We start from the raw sequence: 21,233 nt of genomic DNA, 5'->3' as shown, positions 1-21,233 counted from the left end.
TTGGCTATAGAGGGTCTTCTCCCCTAGGATCGTACTTCTTTCCCATGGCCCACATCCAGTGACAGATCACCGTTGAGCTAAAAAGGCCTGGTTCTCTCACCCAATTCGAGACTACTCTGAAGGGGCATGTTGGCTTCAGAGATCCCTGGAGATTGGCTGAGTCTTTGGTGAGACTGTATCAGAGCAGTTTCTCCTCTACCCAGCTCTGCTCCATGTGCCCACCCCCAAAGCACTCCCTAATAAACTTCCCACATACCAATGTCCATCTCTGAGTCATCTTACTGGAGACCCCAGCCAATAAAACCACCCAAAGTTCAGGCTTAGGCCTCCATGCAAGATAGCCCAGAGGCACAGACTGAACGAAGCCTTAATCAACCCAAACACTTTCACGTCACATGTCATAGATAAGCTCAGCCACTGAGTCACCCCTGGCCATGTGCCTTTTCCAAACATATCACACAAAAGTAAAAATAACAACAAAACACTGGAAACTGATGTTGCATATAGTAAGTCAACCACACATTCCATGTGAAAGAGTTGACGTAAACACAGACGGAAATCTTTCCTAAAGAGGCACCGGATATCAGAGGGTAATGCTTCACGTCTTTAAAAATGCTCTCAAAGACTGCATCTCACTGTATTTTCCCAGCCCCAGGACCTGGGCCTTACTCAGTCTGTTTTATAAATGTAGAAACTGAGGTTGTTGCATGGACTTCTGTACTCGAGGACAGGAGTTGTATCTAAATCTCCTCAAGGACGTAATAAAAGTGGAGTTGACCTCAGTGTCAATGTTAGTATTAAAGGGCTGATCCACTTGTGAAATACAGCATCGTATTGATACATAATAGAAAAGTTATTAATTGGTAGTTATAAGATGCGTGTCACTGCACTGAGCATGACACACGTGCGAATCGGCACCGTTGGCCATTGATTTAAGCTATTGGAATAGCAGCTGGCCTTCTTCAATCAACCAGGCGAGTGGTATCCATAACCAGGAAGGACCTGGCAAAGGTCCAGAAACAAAGCAATTTGCTATTTTCCATTTCCCTAAATCCATCACCAAAATAACAGAGCAAACGCTCCCATTCCAATCACTTTTATATATGCTCAGGCTGAATGAGATGAAGGCCCTTGGCAGGCAAAACATTCAGTATGCGCTTTAGTACTGTCGATATATGAAGCAATCAACCCAGTCGGGCACTGTGTAAATGTAACGGCAAACATTTTAATAATAAACTACAAACATTTGGGCCCCTCAACCAGGTACCTGTGCCCAGAGCCGGTTTATGGGATTAAGCGTGTGGGTAGGAGGAGAAACAGGAGGCTCCACTGGGGAGGTGAGTGCCTCCCATTGCAAAGTGGAAAATATCTGGAGGGATAGGATAGAGCCTGAACAAAATCTGTATGTAGTACAGTATATATCATTTAGTCACAGAGCTCAAAGTGAGGTTTGGAAGCCCATCATTAAATAGCATTAATTGATATAAAAAACTACCATTTACTGAGCAGTGTCTGTGTGTCAGCTTTAGATTCACCTTCAGTACCTCACTAATGCTTGCCTTTTAGAAGGAAGAGAAGCCCTGAGAAGTTAAGTTACTTCACCCAGGCCACAGAGCTACTAAGGCTGACAGGTTGCACTTAGATCCCAGGGCTCAGATTGCAGAGCCTGGGGGTTTGCCTGTCACAGATGCTATGAGGACCAGAGTTGGGATGGTAAAAAGCATGTACCCAGCCTGGGAAGCTTCGGGAAATGTTGGTTCCTCTCCCTGGGATAGTCCAAAGCTGGTGGGATCTGAAGAGGTAGAACATAACATTTTGCTGCCTTTTTAAAATACTCAATAAAATCAGACCTAACCCTTATTTTAAATGTCTCAATCCCAGGGGCGCCTGGGTGGCGCAGTCGGTTAAGCGTCCGACTTCAGCCAGGTCACGATCTCGCGGTCCGTGAGTTCGAGCCCCGCGTCAGGCTCTGGGCTGATGGCTCGGAGGCTGGAGCCTGTTTCCGATTCTGTGTCTCCCTCTCTCTCTGCCCCTCCCCCGTTCATGCTCTGTCTCTCTCTGTCCCAAAAATAAATAAAAAACGTTGGGAAAAAAAAAAAAAAATGTCTCAATCCCAGATACTCAGGTGACACCTAGAAGGGCATAAATACTGGAGATGGAGTCTTGGTGCTTGGAGTCTTGGCGGAGACAGAGTGATAAAGGTAAAAGCACCAGGGGTTTTGTGCTCAGGTCACCAATAACTTCCTAGAGGTTTGTAAATCCCCTAAAGTCTGCCCAGATCTCCTGACTCCTGCCAATGGCCAGTATTGACGCCTCTACCCCTACTCAAACCTACCTGATCTTTAAAAAATTCTAAGACAGGCAAGCTGTCTAAAGCCATCAACCCACAGGAGGGGTTCCAGAACCAACCTCTATTTTCAACTCCTGGGTGGTTATACAGTGGCTTCCTGCCTGCTTGTAAGCCTGGGTCTGTGCCTCAAGCAAGGGGGGCCATCTTATTAAAATTTGCTTAGGTGCCTTTCTTTTCAGATTTTCCTAGTTGACCTCCCTGCTCTTTTGCCAGAGGCATCTTTTGCCGTAGGGAGGATTAGGATGTTGAATCAGGAGTGCAAAGAGAGTGAAAGATTTAATATTCGGCCTAATGACTTAAGCAAAACAAGAGTCCTGAAAGCCAGAAAAGGGCTGTCTAATTTGCAAACATTTTACTGTAAGCCTGAGGTAGAGCTAAATCAGGATTGCATGGAGGAGAGGTTTCCACCCACCCTGGGACCTTTTAACCTGTGTAAAGGAGACAGGGAGGCTGCTAGAGAGGGAGACAGATGGGAAGGTTCCCTGGGTCTCAGAAAGTCTGGCTTCTGAGCCTGACTCCAAAGTCATTATGTGACAGAACCTATTTTAAAGGTATGTTTATTTCTAAGCATTTTACTCCACCTTCTTTCCTATGAGCTCAGCAGAAAGAAAGAATGAAAAAGAAAAATATTTCTACTTTTCCCTCTCCTCAAGAAGAAAGACAAGGTTTGGGGCTCAGAGGAGCGGTTCTAACCTAGCTCCCAGGTGAGAATGGAAAGGTAGCCTGAGTCTGGGGTGCAGGTAGAAGGTGTGTGGCTTAGGGAGGATTGAATGAACTCTTTTTGACCGGTAAGGGGTTCCATTCTGAGGCAAGTCTGTAGGCCTCTGGAACATTTACTGCGCACTTTTCACATTTTAAAAGTGGCCTATAGTTAAAATACAAACCAACCCCTCCTGCCCCTCCAGCATTCTCCAAACTTACTTAGCTTCAAAATATTGTTCTCCATTGTGCATTCTTATTACCATTCTATGGGACAGTGTTGTGTAGAGAGAAGTTTAGGAAATTCTGACCTAGAAAACATGCAGAGTACCATGTTGTGACAGCTGAGACCACCCACATCAATATGGCACAGCTATTAAGAACCAAGAACTAAGACCACTGTATCAACTTGAAAGAATTGTTTGTTACCAGAAAACTTTGCTCAAGAAAGATAAAACTAAACCAGTAAAAAACTTTACTGTTTCAGGAGGGGGCAGTCTGCCCACCAGAGCATTTATCAAAACAACTTGGAGGTCTTAATTCAAGGCTTACCTAAGAACCTCGCTATGCCATGCCTACCAATACTAAATCAGTATGTCATGAGTTTTACCAGATGTCAGTTTCCTACCTTAAATCATGAGAGCCTGGACCCTCCTCGCAAACCCTATAAATATCCATTCTGAATTCCACCTTCTGAGACGTTGCTAAGATTCTGTCAAGGTGGTGTTCCTTATGGAAGTAGGCTTAAATAAATGTACCTGTGCTTTATTAACATGAGTCATCTGGTGATATTTTGGGAAGTTGTACCTTGAGTTGTTGGCCACGTGACTGAAAACTTAAATGTGGAAGCCCAAATGATGTTCGAATATGGTGGTTTATCGACATCTTTCCCTGTGATCAAAACCCTGCACTGCCCCGGTCCCCAGCTTGTTTGGGCCATAGCTCTCAGATCTCAGTAACTGTGTGAATGCTCTGATGTTTTTGTTTTGCTTTGTTTTTGCTTGGAGCCCTTTTTTTAGGGACTGGATCTCTAATTACCAAACCTATCTCCCAGATCACAGTGGGGGCTCTTGACGAATGTCCAGTCTATTGGCTTCTCTTCCAAGAATTTGAAGGCAGACACCCAAAACTGGAAGGTAAGTGAGCTCAGCTACTCCTATTAAGGTCTACAAAGCTAAAGGTGTGGTCCAGACACCAGTGCCCAAACCCTTGTAAAGGGCCCATGACAAGATAAATACAGCAATTTGAGGGGCACCTGAGTGGCTCAGTCAGTTAAGCACCGACTTTGGCTCAGGTCATGATCTCACAGTTCATGGGTTCGAACCCCGCACTGGGCTCTGTGCTGATGGCTCAGAGCCTGGAGCCTGCTTTAGATTTTTGTCCTTCCCTCTCTCTCTGCCCTTCCCCTGCTTATGCTCTGTCTGTCTCTCAAAAATAAACATTAAATTTTTTAATTAAAAAAAGCAATTTGATAGAGTAATATTACGCCCATGAGTCTAGTTTTTTAAAAGCCTACATTCTCTATGTCTTTGCTTTTTCATTTTTATAGCAAAAAATGTTATTATATTGTTAAGAAAAATTATTTAAAACTTGAAAGTAAGGAACGCCCACTGGTGTCTGACTTCAGCTCAGGTCATGGTCTCTCTGTTCATGAGTTTGAGCCCCATGTCCGGCTCTGTGCTGTCAGCTCAGAGCCTGGAGCCTGCTTTGGATTCGGTGTCTCCCTCTCTCTCTGCCCCTCCCCTGCTCACGCACTCCCTCTCTCTCTCTCTGAAAAATGAATAAACATTAAAAACTTCAAAAAAAATTGAAAGTAAAACAAAAATGTTGTGTTGGGGGCAAGAATGTTCTTTCAGGGTCATATACAGGCATTACTTAATAGGTCCATTCAAGGATTATTTAATTATCTAGGAAAATGTAATTTATCCACCTTGTGAGAATTAATAGAGAGAACCCTCACTAAAATGGAATTGGGAGGTTCAGTAGGGGAAGTTCTCAGGCCCTACCACTTATGGCCAATTTCAGACCCAAAAAGAAGAGACCCCTTGGCAAGTACACTCTACTTTCCCGTCTCATGAGGAGGAAGAAAGGCTCCCCACCCCCAAACAGCTCAGCCAATGAGAGACCATCACAACTCGGCCAATGAAAAGCCTCTGTACTTCAAACTCCCAGTTTACTCCAATGGCCTTTTTGTTTACAACAGCCTTCCTGACTAGCTCCTTTCCTTTCTAAAAGAGGGGGTTCTCTGCTTTGTGCTGTGGACTCCCCAGTGGTTTTGCCACAGCTTGCTTGTCTGGGATTGCAATGCTCGGCTATCCCGAAATACCAACCACCCCCACCCCCGCAACACACACACCTTTTTTTTTTGCTGGTGAAATTACCAGAGGTTTTATTTTTCAAGTTAACAGCCTCATTGTTTACTACTTATTGAAGGTTGCAGACTCAGTGAAATTACATGTTGATTTGTAGATCTCTGTATAGTAGAGATGCCAATAATGTTAAGCAGAAAAGATAACTCCAAAGGTTATAGTTTCCTGCCCTGTAGGACATTAGCCAGCTCTGTATGTGAACTAGCAAACTGATGCTAACATTTCCTCCTGATTAAATCACCACAGATACCTAGATCCTACAATGTTCTTTGACCTGCCTTAGAGCGCTTTTTAACTGGTGAGTTTGGCCCTGTATTCACCTTGTATTTCTACATGAGTCACGTTTTTAATTTATTGAAAATTATAATTTCACAGCTCTTTTATTGATTGATTCATTGACTGATTGATTGCAAAAGTAACAGTCTGTGGTGCATTGAAACAAAAACCAATCTCTCACTATAGCAGGTTTGAAAAGCACTGTCCTAAACTCTGAGTTCCTGTTGCTGAAACTCTTAGAACTTCTTTACTTCCTGTCCTTTTTGAGGTCTTCTCATTTGGGGCTTTGGATGAACCTGTGAGCTCCACAGCTTCCTCCCATTAACTCCTTTTCTTTAAAGTCTTGAGTTGGTCGCGATTCATCAGAACTGATAAAGTCACTGAATTGTAATTACAGCTGACAAAGTGTTTCATAACACAGAACTCTTTAACCTCTCCTTAGGTACACAAAGAGAGAATACCCACCACAGAGAAGTGCCTGATCAAAAATGTACATGATGAGAACAAAAAGTTTGAATGGGCCTGCCCCAAAAGTAAAGCAGGCAACTTAGGATATTAAAAAAAATTTACATACATCTTGATCTTAGGTCTTACCCACCCCAGAACTGCCTTGCTCCAAAATAAACAAAATGCCTGGAAGCTTGATCAGAGCTGCCATGTGCCGGGCCCCATGCCTTTTCCTAAGGGCTGTTGCCCTTCTCCCATCCCTGGTGAGTGTGGCAAGGACTTGGTTCTAGCCCGTGCCCTCCGTGCCCCACTGGACACTAGGAGTGGATGGCCACTGGGCCACATGCCCATGGGTACACACCTGACAATCCCAGTTGCTCTCTATTTCAGACCCCCCTAGTCTTGTCCCCTTCCTCAGTGCCTAGAATGTAAATCTGGATCTTTCTTCTGGCCTGGTTCATCCCTACTCGCCCTCGCTTTCTGTTTTTAATCCGGCAAACTTCCTTCCACTGAAAAATGCAGCGCTAACCATATTCCTTAGAGGTTTCGACTCATATTTTGAACTGTTTTTCAAGCACTAATTATTTCTTTCATGTTATTCAGAATCAATGTTCCTTATTTGGAAAGTCCCCCCACCTCCGTGGATTTAATGTATACATATGAAAATTAAAACCACTTTTAGCTAAAAATAGATCCTCTGGGAGGGCTCCAGAATCAGCTGACATGCACAGTTAGGAGGAACCTGGATGGCTGACAACTATTTTGGCTTCAAATAAGAATGAAATAGTCTGGTGCAGCGGTTGGCCACTTTTCAGGGGTGGCCTGCCAAGACATCATTTACAAAGTTGCTCACAAGGAGGAACGGGATTGTGGGGGGCAGCTAGAACCTGGAGTCTGAGCTGCTACCACACTCCACTGCCCCCAGAAGCAGCTGGCATGTGAAGAGGCCAGCCGAATGTTTCAGCAGAATTGAGGTCTGCAATGTTTCAAGGGAATCTTCTCCTAAGGAGTACACTCTGCATTTCTGAAATCCAGGAGGCTCGGCATACAAAAGTGTTTTCATAACTCATTTGGCACAAAACCCAACCTGAATTGATGTGATGGTCCTTATTTATCCTGCTTTGGGTAAATAGTCATATGTTTTGCCGCAAAAATATCTGTTTTATTACAAAGCACTGCCCCATAACCCCCTGGTGGAGCTGTGTAATGTACAGCATATGCAATTTATTAACTCCCTGAATTGCAAAACACATCTGATCTAAGACTGGGAGGAATCGCTTCTCAAATGCTTCTTGGGAGCATCCTTTTAACATTTAGCCCAAAGAGACCAAGCATGAGGCAGCAGTGTGTGTGTGTGTGTGTGTGTGTGTGTGTGTGTGTGTGTGTGTGTGTGTGTGTTGGGGGTGGGTGTGATGGCACATACCCTGAGAACATGAAAGCACCTAAAAGGGAGACCCGGAGGAAGTAGGAAGAAACCGCGTTCTATTTCAAAGGAGCCAAGCTTTGCTATCTGTGCCACCTTTGTAGATGCTGGTGCTGCCTGTTCCAACAGCATCATTCTATAGACATTCGCCTCCCTGGCCTTATTCCTTCAAATGCTAAAATATACCAACCTTTAGGGGCACCTGGTTGGCTCAGTCAGTTGAGCATCTGACTCATGATTTTGGCTCAGGTCATAATCCCAGGGTCGTGGGATGGAGCCAAGTCGACTCCACGTTGAGCATGGAGTCTGCATGGATTCTCTTTCCCTCTGTCCCTCCCCACCTCTCTACAATAAAATTTAAAAATTAAAAAAATATGTATGCCAACCTTTATATAGAGCTTGCACGTCGTTGGCACTGTCCTAACACCTACCTGTGTTATCTTGATCAACCCACAAAACATTACTACTGTTTTACAGATGAGGAAACTGAGGAGCTGAGAGGTTGGCTGAGAATGTCACCACTGTAAGTGATGGAACTAAGCAATCCAATGCAGGCACCCTCACGTCAGCCCTATGAGGCTCTCAGGGTCACCCCGATCTATTCTCAAAAAAAGGGGATGGGGGTGCTTCTGTGGGAGGACACTGAGCGTAGCTTTTCATGTGGAGAGAACACACAGAGTCAGAAGATCAGAGCATGTTTTTCACCATTTTCTGAGATACTGGATCCTTTAATCAACCTTCACGCCCTCATCTATAAAATGGGGTTTATAATCCTATTTTACAGAGTAGCTGATTTGATTAAATGGATAAAATAGTAGCCCCTTTCCTGGATCAGAGAATCTCAACCTGAAAGACCTATTCTCATCTTAGGGCTCTTGACTTATGTGGTCCCTCTACCTAAATGTTCACCGGCCCAGTCTCCCTGCTCATAATACAGGCTCAGGTTCCCAGAGAAAACTCCTCGGCAGCCCATTCTATAGCAGCCATCCAAAAATCTCCATCGTTAATCTCCAACATATGCCTGTGTCTTATTTCCTCCATAGTATTCTTCATCAGATTTTCACATATTGTTTTCCTGTGTTCTTAGGAGTTTATTCTTATCCTGTCTGTACCTCTGTTTCCACAAGAATGAAAGTGACAACACAGGAGACATCTTTTTTACTCTGGTTCAGTTTTATCCCTTGCATCTAGTACAGGGCCTGGCATAAGATAGGTGACCATTCTGTGTTTCTTAAATCATTAATTAAATGAATAGTTGGGAATCCACATATATCATTTCCTTTCTTATATCCTATTTCTGTCTCCAGAAGGAAAATGTGAAGTTGGCCAAATACAAAAAAAAAAAAAAAAAAAAAAAAAAAAAATGCTTGGGGATATTTTGGCTGGCAAGTATTTCCACCTCTTGTCCTCTCACTTTCAAGCCAACAAAAATTTCGTGAAAATTAACATGAAAAGGACAGAGGGCACCACAATGATCAGAATGTGTGTAGATTTGGTCTATTACAGGATAATAAGATCTTCTGCCTTCTCAGAAAGCCATGCTTCATCTTTCCCAGTTTATGTTTTGATGCCTTACTCATTAAGCAGCCCGATTCATTTGGTTCTAATACCTTGAATTAGGAGATGCTCCTGCAACATCCGTATGTTCCTGTGCTCTTACTCCCTTGAAGAAAAGCAGAAATAAAAGAGATTTACATCAGCTCCAGAACCATGTGAGCAAAGACACTCAACAGGTTGAAGAGTGAGGCCATATGGCATCACATTGGATTTGACAGTCTTAATTAGGCAATCTGCTCACCAGCACCACCAGTGAGCAACCCGGGGTGAGAGTGATCCTCATTCCCTGCCACCTGAGAACATTTCCATGTGTGTGTGTGTGTATGCTGGCTTCTACAAATTCTTAAACTTGGGCACAGCCTGCCGTCATGGAATGCTGGTGCTCAAAAGGGCCTTAGCAGCAGAGTAAAACGCCCTCACAGTGGACTCTTGTTTTTTGCCAGCCCAGCATTGCCCCTTTCCTTCAGGGAACAGCATCTCCATTTCCCCAGTCCTGGCCAGCAGAAATACCAAAATCTCTTGACAGTGTGACTGGCTCAGGTATAGGTGCGTGAGCCCAAGTGGACCAGAAGACTTAGCCAGGAGATGTTTGCTGAAGCACTTGGAAAAGAGATGTTTCAAGTTGTTAAAATGAGAGAAGGAAATCCTGAGGTTTCTGGTCACCATCTTGGAGGCAAGTGACCTCTGAGAGTGAAGGCTACCCACACTAGAGAAAGCAGAACTGAGGGAAGAAGGGTGATCCTGATGACATCATCAGAGCCTCTAGATCCTGGTGTTCCTGAAGCAAGTTCAAGCCTCAAAAATCTCAGTCATGTGAGCTGATAATTTTATGTTTTTGCTAATGCCAGGTGGAGTTGGGTTACTTTAGATCACAGCCCAAACAGCCCTGCTATAATGAGACTGATATACCCTTATTATGCAAATGGGGAAACAGAGGTGCAGAGAGTAAAGGGGTCACACAAGTCAGTGAGCTGGGATAGACTCAACTAATTATTCATTTCTTTTAGAAAACTTCTAGGGGAACCTGGGTGGCTCAGTCGGTTAAGCATCCAACTCTTGGTTTTGTTCTCGTGGTTCGTGAGCTCGAGCCCCACATTGGGCTCTGGGCTAACAGCTTGGAACCTGCTTGGGATTCTCTCTCTCTCTCTCTCTCTCTCTCTCTCTCTCTGACCCTCCCCTCTTGCTCTGTCTCTCAAAATAAATAAATAAATAAATAACCTTAAAAAAAAAAAACAACTATATGGCTTCCCTAGTCTAGACCCTTAGATTTCTCTGGGGCTCTGTTCCCACCCTTATTTTGTTTATACGTGCTCCTCGGTCATGCTCCCACCTCTCCTCAGATATACCTCCCAACCACCTCCATCTGAGACCTTTGCAGGTGGCTCCATGACAGCCCATGTCTCCCCACTCTTCTTTCTCATCTCCTATTCTGAACTTCTAGAAAGCCAGTCACACTGTCTGAACACATGGTACTCCTTTCCACACATTATGTGTATTGATGATTCAAAACATTGAAAATAGATTTCAAAATCTTAGCCAATGCCAGCCAGCCCATACCCTCCCATCACTCAGCATTGTCTTCTGCTTCTCTGACCACCAAGAACAGTTACTGTCAGTAACAGCAGTGGTTTGATAAAAACAACACATGTGGTTGGTCTTTGTGGCACATCATTCAATCCATACACCAGTACTGGGGACAATGGTGATTTCATGGAGTGAATTTTTTTTTAAGATTTTTAAAAATATTATTTTAAGTACAGCCTGCCCCCCCCACTGTGGGGCTTGAACTCACAACCCCGAGATCTAATGTCTCATGCTCTACCAACTGAGCCAGCCAGGTGCCCCTTCATGGAGTGAATTTAGATGCCTATAAGGGGTAGGCAGAATGAAGGAGGAAGCCGACTGGATGATAAGAGGACAGCAGAGACTGGAGGGGCACAGGGAAGATCTCAGCTACTATTATCACTACTTCTGGCAGCTAATATTCTGGCGCTTTCTATAGGCCAGTTACTATTCAGAGCCCTTTAGATAGATTAACATTTAATCCTCAGAGCAACCTATAGAGGTTACCACCATTATAATATTCATTTTACAAATGAGGAAGCTGAGGCACAATGAGTTTTTTGTGTTCCTCTAACTTGCCCAAATTACTTAGCTGATAATGAGCCGACTTTGGATTTGAACCCAGGCAGCCTGCCTCTGGGATCTGTATTCTCCAGGCCTAATCTTCCCAGAAGTTATGAATTTTTAAAAAGTGAAATTCTCCATGTTGACAACAAATTCTTTTCATTAAATATTTTTCGCTAAACACTTCCACACTGAGCAGCCAGACAGGACCTATCTGTGGGGCAAATTTAGCCCAGGGCTGACAGTGTGATTCCTCCAGCCTGTTTATTTCTTCCATTCTGCTGATAAGAAAACTACAGGAGCCCATCTGCATTAGATTCCTCACCTGATTGGGCCCCTCACTCCATTACTTCCTATGTTTCCTACTCTTCAAAGCACAACGTAGCACCCGAGTTCAACGGAAGGATCTCTAAGCACTTCATTATAGCCCTCTCCAAGAACACAAGGTTTGTGTCCCTTTTATTCTGTATTTACTACATCACCTTACATTTATAAAATGAGGTAGTTAATATATTTATGAAGACTTTAATAATATTAATTGAATGATTATGAGATTGTCACAAATATGTTGATGGGGTGGAAAAGCAAACCCATACAAATACTACATCCCTATATGACTCTATTTAAATATAGGAACAACTCTCATTAATGTAAATAGGAGTCCACATTCTGACCCAAAGTATAGTCACCTTCATAATGTGGAGTGAATTAAGTGGCCTCAGAGTAATATTTGTTGGCATATCCCAAAAGCTTAAATAAATATACCACTTGAAACTCTAACCATGTTCAGATCTATCCAAAATGCTGTACAGGGGATGGTCAAGTATTTCATTAATCATTTAATTAATCTGCCAACTTGAGGGAAAATATGAGCCAGTATGCAAAATACAATCAGAAAATGGAAAATAAATTATTGTTTTTATTTTAATCACAAAAACTAAAAACAAAAATAAAAGAACTTGGGAAGTTCACAAGAATATAGACACATAAAAGACAGAGAATATGGACACATAAAAGCCCAAGTGAGCTTGAACTCAGGAAGCAGGCATTTTCTCCACCTGCCAGGTTGGAAAGTTCATCCATTTATTACCATCCAAATGAAATCTTTCCAGCAGGGTCAAAAGGGCCTTTGTTTTGACATTTAATTCACTGGCGATGTATTTCCTATGTTAGGATGCAAAACACCTCTCACATTGCTTTTTCATTAATTGCCTTCATTTTTCAAGTTCCCTGTTTGATTTATAGTCAATTAAAAACACCCTCAAAAGCCATGACTCATGTATGTTAAGTACAAATATGATTAATGCAACACCATGCACTCCATGGATGACCCGGCTACTAACCAAGGTCAGTGTCAAGGTGGCATGACCAACCAGTGTCCTGGTGAAAGAAACTCATAGGGAGGGTGGAAAGCCAGGAGTGCAGGTCATGGACAATCTGGTACTAACTGGATCCATTATAAACAAGGAAAAAGAGGTACTTTTTTGTATTCTTTTTAATATTACAGAGGAAAAATGAAACTTGGATATGAACAGAAAAAATACAACACAATAGAAATTCTCTGTCTCAACCAGGCTGATGAATGTAGATAGGAAAATTAAGGGGCAAATTTCTTTGATGTGTCACCCTTAACATCAACAAAAACTACAAGAGACTAGACCAGAGAACTATGGATAAGAACCATGGGACTGAAATCCTGGGTTCAAATCTTGACACTGAGTGATATGTCACTGAGTGACATGAGTGATATGACCTTGGGTAAATTGCATTGCCTACCCCAGCCTTAGTACCCTTACTTCTAAAATGGGCACATGAGAGTATTTTGTCCCCTAAGGCCTGTTATGAGGTTCAAGGGGGCACTCCACACACACTGGTCAACACCCATGACGCTTTTGCAAATCCCAACATCTGTTCCTAAGGTATGCATACTTTCTTACATTTTCCAGAAATGCTCTCTCTCTCTCTCTCTTTTCTTGCTGTCAGTGTGGGCATACAGCCTGTCATAAGGAAATCACTTAAGACTTATCCATGCCTTTGAAGAAAAATGAACATATTGAGACTTCAGAACAATATCATAAAAGTCAATAGTAAAAAAAGAACATCAACCTAATGCTTTTGATATGTGATCTCCCAACAAAATGAGGTAAATAAGGACCTTTGGCACATTCTCTTACAAAGGAAGATTTATTCATATTAAAGAACTGCCTTCTCTGCTGTAATTAGTCCTTATTCCTGTTTTGTTTGTTTTTTGATGCCAAATGATCTTTTATTTTTATGTTTTTCCAAATGACCTTTCAAAAGAACATTCTTACTAAAGTAAATGGTAGTATTCTCCCTCTATCTCATCTATCTGCTTTCTTTTTTTTCCTCTTTTTTCATATCCAGGTTTAGAAAAATGTTTAAAAATATGTTTTAATCAACCCAAGATTTAAAAAAAGTTCTATTGGTTCATAGAGTTCAAATCTTAAAAATCACTCACTTCTTCAGATTTTTAATACCCACAATTTGTCTTCTATAAAGCCTGGATTAGATAGTCACTGTAGGGAAATTGAACCCATCTAAGGTCCATGAATAACAGTAATAATAACAACCATAGCAGCAACAATAGCAATAGTGACAGTAATAATAATTGCAGCTTTAATTTGTTCATTGCATTTTCTTTTTTTAATTTTTTTTTTTAACATTTATTTATTTTTGAGACAGAGAGAGACAGAGCATGAACAGGGGAGGGTCAGAGAGAGGGAGACACAGAATCTGAAACAGGCTCCAGGCTCTGAGCTGTCAGCACAGAGCCCAACACGGGGCTCGAACTCACGGACCGCAAGATCATGACCTGAGCAAGAAGTCGGCCGCTTAACCGACTGAGCCACCCAGGCGCCCCTGTTCATTGCATTTTCAATGCATTCTGCACATTTCTTCATCAATAATCACCAATTCTAAAAGTAAGAACCGCTACTATCCTTCTTAGATGAGATCATCAAAAACTCAGAGGGTTCAAAGGACTTGCTCATGGCCAGCCCAGCCTTAACATGACTGGCAAATAGAGTATGAACAGAAATTACGGGTCACTTTTGAGCTAAAGTGGCTAACCCTGTGTTTCTCCCATACTTTCTCTTGTCCCCAGCCAAGTGACATAAGAATGACTGGAAGGCTCAGAATGGTAGGACCAACTTGGAAGCAGCCTGAGTCCTCAAGTTCCTGTGTGGAGGGCAGATACTTGGAGTTGAGCTACCCAAGAAGTAGCCCAACCTGTATCCTCATGACCTGAATGAGAAATAAACTTTCATTGTGTTAGCTCACTGGAGTCGTTTGATACCAGGCCTATTCTAACTAGTGCAGGTTGATGATTAAGAGTGTAACTGTATGGCTTGTAACTCAGATGCAGCAATTTATCTGTGTGTAACTGTGTCCGTGTGTCTGTGTGCTTGTGTGTGTCTGTGGTCCACAATAAGTGATCAAGGAAGAATGAACAAGAAGAGGCAGGAAATTGTTGGCCTGATAGTGCCTGGATGGCCAATGGGGTGTCCTTTCTGGACACCGGAAGTTGGAGACAACCCATAATTGAAGCTGGAGGGTCATGAGTATGGTTCCCCTAGCTACCTTGATGATCAGAGATCTCTCCATAATGCTAGGAAGATGTGTCTGAGCTGATGCGGCCAGGGCAGAATAGTCTGTTCTGTAATTTTGCAGAACACAAAATAGTCAGGGGCTTATCACTTGGTCCTTTTCCACCTCAGCTGGTAGCTGCTCAGTTTTCCAGGCCACTTACTCTTCTGAAGCCTGGGTGCCGACTGGGAGTGTATAAGCAGCATCCCTATTCAGAGATCACGGGCTCAAGATGGTGAGTACCAGAATCACATGATTTTCATGTTGCAGATGAGCAAGCAACAACACAAAACCATTAAGAGAATTCAGGGTGTTGGAGGCCTTGAGGGAACCCTTACCACAAACCCCTTAAAGATTCCTCCCTGAATACAAAGGACTTGAATAGATATCTCCTGAGTTTCTGCCTTCTAAACTGTCCTCTCCCTTCTTCTTGTACTTCTCATAAAAAAAAAAAAAAAAAAAGGAAATGGCCACATCTTCCCAGCTCATCTTTAAGACTGGGATGAAGGCAGGAAACTTTTGTCCAAGTTACCATGAGTTGGGGGCTTTGCATCACACCGTGAAAGATACAATGAAAGAGCTCCCCTGGTTACATTAGAAGAAATAGTAGGACACCATGTTTTGATCCTAGAAGCTTGTTGAAAAATGGCCTTTTAAAGACGAAAGCAAGTCTAGTTAGTGGAAAGGAGAGTAGAATAAAGAGTTATTTGGATGTGAAGAAAATAAAAGGCTTTAGAACAACTGAAGGAAAGATGTATTGGAGTGAACAGTGAATAAAATATTAGGGAAATAAAAGGAATGGAGGTGACCATTAGTAACAGTTAAAGGAGAAAAAGATAAGTCATTGAGAATTGAAGAAAAAGATGAAAAAGGATAAAAGGAAATATTACTGTCTGAACAAAGAGAGCAGGAAGCCGTGGACAGAATAAACATTCTCTATAGCCTGCTAAAAGCTGAACACAGAATTGGTTGAATATAAGTATGGGGTATGAGCAGATATAATACGTCTGTCAGGCAAGGACACAAGACTTTCAGACAACTTTACAGAATGGTGAAAGGTGTAGACATCAACTGATTGATTATGCTGTGTTTACACCTTCTACAAGACAAAACTTTATAACGATTGGAAACCAAAGCTCTTAAGTATTGTAAAGAAACAGGAAAAATGGAAAATACAAATGCCATAAGTGGAGTTCAAGAGATGTTACTAGCCTGGTGTCTTTTAACCTAAAATTTTATTACCTAAAACATCAATTTTGTGTGTGTGTGTGTGTGTGTGTGTCTGTGTGTCACTAAAATGATCCTAACCATTTCCTGGATCTTAGTATACAACTGCAAGTATTTTTTAGCTTTCTGGTTCTGTTTGATTCTTTTCCATTTTCACCCAGATGTTAGCCTTGAGTCAATATGGCCTTCGTTCTGAGAGTACCCACCACTCACCAGTTTCTTGGTTAATCACATTTTCAAGAGATAGAAACCATAGGGAAACCCATGAAAGAAACAGAATGAGAGAGGGGAGAGGGAGAGGGAGGGAGAGAGTAGGGGGAATGTTCATTGGCTAGGGGGAAACTTCTTCAATATTCCGGACTTTTCCTTTCCTCTAGAACAGAGCAATACTTTGCTACTTCTTCTAGAAATCCAGATTTTTCCCAAACAATATTCAGTAGGCATTCTCGAGTCTATGGAAACTTTCTTCTTCATTTAGGTACAATTAACCTTATTCTCAGGGCCTAACTCATAACAATCTATGTATATTGCTTTGAGATGAACTCAGAAGTACCAAACCAGATCTACTCTTCGTATTTTTTTTTAACCCTATGAAGACATATGAACCTACAGTTTCACCAAGAGGGGAGCTGGTCAGATTTTGCTGATCCAACAATTTACACACAAATTCATATATATAATTTTAAATATCCTCAATTCCCATATTACTGACTTTTCCTAAATGTGCTATCATTGATAATCAAGCTGGTTCCATTTAGCATTTACTAGCTTACACAGAACCAACAACCATAACCCACATAATTACTTAGGGGATTAAAAAAAAAACACAGATACACACAAAACTGTGATATTGGAATGTACAGTATGGTCTGGTTTAAATTAAAAAGATCCCCCAAAGTATGATTGTTTCCAGCTTCTCAGCGGTGAATTAAAAGCTGTTTGGTGTCGCGAGGATTACAGAAGCAATCACATTTATGGGCCTGCTTTGCATACCAACTCTATTAATTTCCATACTCAGGGTGGTTTCACATTCCCACCCATGTTAATATACGTGCCGTTAGGGATAACCACTTGCAAAAAAGAAAAAAGAAAAGAAAGAAAAGGGAGACAGAGAGAGAAAGAGAGAGAGAAAGAGAAGAGAGGAGATGAGACAGATAAGAGAAGAGCCAGAAAAATGGTTCTCTTAAACAAACTTCCCTTTGAAACACATTGATTCTGATAAATAGAAGACTCAAAAGACAAATGAGGGTTCCTGATGGTCTGACTCAAAAGTCACACTCAGGGATCAAATTAACATGAAATCGCATATTGGAATTCACTTCTTGTGCCGATCCTGCACCTTGTCATTGCAGACTCTAATTACTGACATGATTTCATTGGTGTAATTGCATCAAGATGCTCACGGACTTCACCTTGGGTAGCTGCCTTTCTGCTCAGCATTGCGTCTTCATTACCGTGTTCCTTTCAACTCTTAAAATGTGTTCCAGCCTCACAGAATAATCCAATCACGCAGGCCGGTTTTGTTTTGTTTTGTTTTTGTTTTGTTTTCCTTTCCTTTAAATATACCAGCCACGGAGCACAGGAATGAAGGAGTATGGTCAGTGTGGAAGGCGAACCTGAGACCATAAGGGCAAATGCACAATAATCTTCCCTAAAGGGACCTTGGAGCATCTGACCAAATTAAATCACTGTTTTCATATCCTTCATTCCCGGATGTTAAAAAATGGTGCTCAAGAGTCTACAATTAAATGGTTATTTGCCTGCCATCAATTTTAAATTCTATTGTGCTAAAACTATGCTCACCACACATTTAGCAATGTATGCCCTACTCTCCTGAAGATAAAACAATGTGATGTTGGCATTAAAAATAGGAAGAGATGATAACCACAGATCTGACAGGAGAATATTTTCATTGGAATTTGGGGGGATTTGAGTTTACTCCACAAAATAGCCAGTAGAGGTTCTGAATCTTTCTTTTTTTTTTAAATAATTTTATTTTATTAATTTTTTAAACATGATTTATTGTCAAATTGGCTAATATACAGTGTGTGAAGTGTGCACTTGAGTTTTGGGGTAGATTCCCGTGGTTCATCGCTTACATACAACACCCAGTGCTCATCCCAACAAGTGCCCTCCTCAACGCCCATCACCCATTATCCCCTCTCCCCCAAGCCCCCACCCTCCCTCAGTTTGGTCTCTGTATTTAAAAGTCTCTTATTGTTTGCCTCCCTACCTCTGTGAATCTTTCTGAAGAGCCTCAATTAGCCTTCAGAATAGGAGTTTTGAATTCCTAGGACTAAAAATTCCCAGAAGCCAACCTGCTCTCACCATCATTTTGACCTAACACTACGCACAAGAAATCCCGATCAAACATCAATCCATGGGAAGACAATGGTTTTGCGCTCGGGGATCTGCCCAAGTGAAATAGATTTCGTTTCCTTACTCACGTTAGAGACTGGTGGTCCCCTTTTCTGGGAGTAGTGGGGAAATGCTCACCGATGACAAAATACTACAAAGCAATACACAACTACTCTGTTCACCTCTCAGCTAACAAGGCCCTAGGTCAAGAGCTTCCACCCTGGGTCAAGCAGAGACAGAAAACAATCAGAAAACACTTAGCTTAGGGAATACCACATCCTGAGACACATTCTCAGACATTGGTGAGTTCGAACACGAAAATGGGCCAAAAGAATCATCAGGTGACATTGCTTACAGTTTAGAATTGCCTGGTCCTCAATGAACTGAGCCGGCTGATCGATATGGAACAATTTCTGCTGAAATCCAGGCGTGCAGTCCAAATCTTCTGCAGATGTTAGCAGCAGCACCTGAGAAAAAAACCGAAGCCATCAATATTTTAACTGCAGCTTATGTGTTTGCCCTGCTAACTTTTACCAAATCTGTGACTTTTAGAAATGAGCTGAGGTTTTAATTTTATTTCCCAAATGAAGAGGTAAGTTGATATTTCTCCCGTGGCTGCCAACAATTCGTTTTGGCGATGAGATTTGGAAAAAACGCAAATGGGAACAGCTGCTGCAGTTTCCATTAAGTTGCCGTTAAAGAAATAACTTTGTCAGATTTTTACACCTGCTAAGACTCTCACCATGGTTTCTATGTGTGAAATTTCGTTACAAAAACAGTCAATTTCATATGATGCCTGAGCTAAAACCAACTTCACTGTCACAGATGCAAAGGAGCAGTGCCATCTATAATGAGGAGGAAAGCACAACTATTCCATTGGAAATTACTTCCCAAAGGAATTCAGGGCCCACTAGACCTTTGCAATCCAATATGGTGGCCTTGAGACACTCACAGCTACTAAGCATGTGAAATGTAGCTGGGCTGAAAATGTCAGTATAAAACACATGTAGGATTTTGAAGACTGACTACCAAAAAATTTAAAAAAATAATGTAAAATAATTAATAATTTGTATATAGATTACTGTTCAAATAATAATATTTTACAGACCGGACTAAACAGATACATTGTTAAAGTCAGTTTTACCACTTTCTTTGTACTTGTGTAAGTTTGGCTACCAGAAAACCTAAAATTCACAATTGCTTCCAAAAGCTCAGCTTTGTCTTTGCAAATCCTTGGGGTTCTTCATCCCAGAGTCAAAAATTTAGGCTATGTGTTTTGGAATATAATAGTAGGTGACACACTCCTGGGCAAGGGGTAATTCAGTAAGGCAAGGAAGAGTCGTAGGTTTAGTAGGCAGACTACAAGCCCTGTGAAGATAGGAGTTACCTCTTTTTCCCCAACTTTGATACCAAGGACCTACCATATATACTGGCACAGAGAAGATGCTCCATAAAACTTAACATACAATTGCTAACGTTTTTTAGCCTTTAGTACATGGCAAGCACTGTCTACGTTTGCTATGCATCATCTCCTTTAATCCCCACAGCAGCCCTATGATGTATTTAGTATTTTAAATGTTTATTTACTTTGAAAGAGAGAGAGAGAGCAGGGGAGGGACACAGAGAGAAGAAGAGAGAGAATCCCAAGCAGGCTCTGAGCTGTCCACTCAGAGCCTGATAAGGGGCTCGAACTCATGAACCAAGTTGAAATCAAGAGTTGGTCGCTCAACTAACCGAGCCATCCAGGTACCCCATATTTAATTTCTTATAGGAAATTAAATTCTTACATTTTACAAAGGGCCTGATGTTCTCACATGTTGGCCCAAGATCCAAGATTGTAGAGTTGGGACAGGTAGAGCCAGGATCCAAATCCAGGCTTAGGTGTCCTCTGAGATGGATCACCGTCAGAGCTCCTCCCAGACCCCACAGGCTTTCCACACCCTAGGACAGGACTTTACATTTGGCTGAGCTACTACTCTGAATCCCATGGAAGGCTGCTTTAACTGCATGGTGCCAGCAGAGAGCGTTTGGAGATTCTCAGTAGCAGCCCTCCACCATACCAGGTGGGAACTGGTGCACAAATACCTCAGCTCTCTCCCCCTCTGGAGCCATACCTGGGAGGCAAGTGTTCTGTCTCCCCATTTCTACTTGGAATTCAACTCCAGTTGTCCACAGTGGCACCTAGCTTGATAACTCATCTTCCATTCACTGCCTTTTCTTCCCTGGCTCATTTCCTCAACTCCTGTGGGTATTTCTCTGACACCACTCTCCAAAGAAAGCTACTTGCACTCCAATCCTTGACTTAGTGTCTGCTTCTTGGGAAACCAAACTTTGATATTAGGATACAAACTCTTAACCACTGTACACAACTGCTGAAGAAAACTCATTATCGTCCCCACCAGCAAACTCAAAGGGCTGTACACAAGGTTGGAAGCTGTGGAACCCGGGCTTCTCTGTAAATAACAGCCCACTGAAATGCACTGAACCCCAAAGAATAAGAGAAAGAATCAATCTTTGGAGGTTCATGGTGTGGGCAGACTGAGGAACATCAGAGAAATTGAAATGGGGGAATCATCACCCTGACCGACATCATCTCTCTAAAATCAAAGGGGTTAGGGTATTATTATAGCTCTGTACCTGAGCAATTCTGCTTGTGAAACTTCCCCTTGCCCGCAGAGCAGGCTCTGGTTAGATTGCTTCCGAGGCAGTCATAATGCTAACACCCCAAGGGGCACACACACAGAATGCAGATTCAGGACTCAGAATAATTTGCTGGCGATTTTGCAAGCAGAAA

At 42.1% G+C, this 21,233-nt stretch overlaps 1 protein-coding gene across 2 annotated transcripts in view; it reads right to left on the bottom strand.

Annotated features, from left to right (window-relative positions):
* The window catches only part of CDH13 (cadherin 13), a 1,089,618-nt gene that overhangs the window by 790,150 nt on the left and 278,235 nt on the right, over positions 1-21,233 (bottom strand). For both annotated transcript variants that reach the window (XM_078439088.2, XM_078439089.2), the window contains exon 2: positions 18,795-18,906. In XM_078439088.2, coding sequence (XP_078295214.1) covers positions 18,795-18,906 — 112 coding nt within the window. The remainder of the gene's footprint in view (positions 1-18,794; positions 18,907-21,233) is intronic.

This window comes from Panthera onca, chromosome E2 (genome assembly GCF_046562875.1).
Source record: "Panthera onca isolate mPanOnc1 chromosome E2, mPanOnc1 haplotype 2, whole genome shotgun sequence".
Taxonomy (NCBI): Eukaryota; Metazoa; Chordata; class Mammalia; order Carnivora; family Felidae; genus Panthera; species Panthera onca.
Note: the sequence above shows the minus strand (reverse complement) of the source record. Positions and strands in the feature narration are given on the sequence as shown.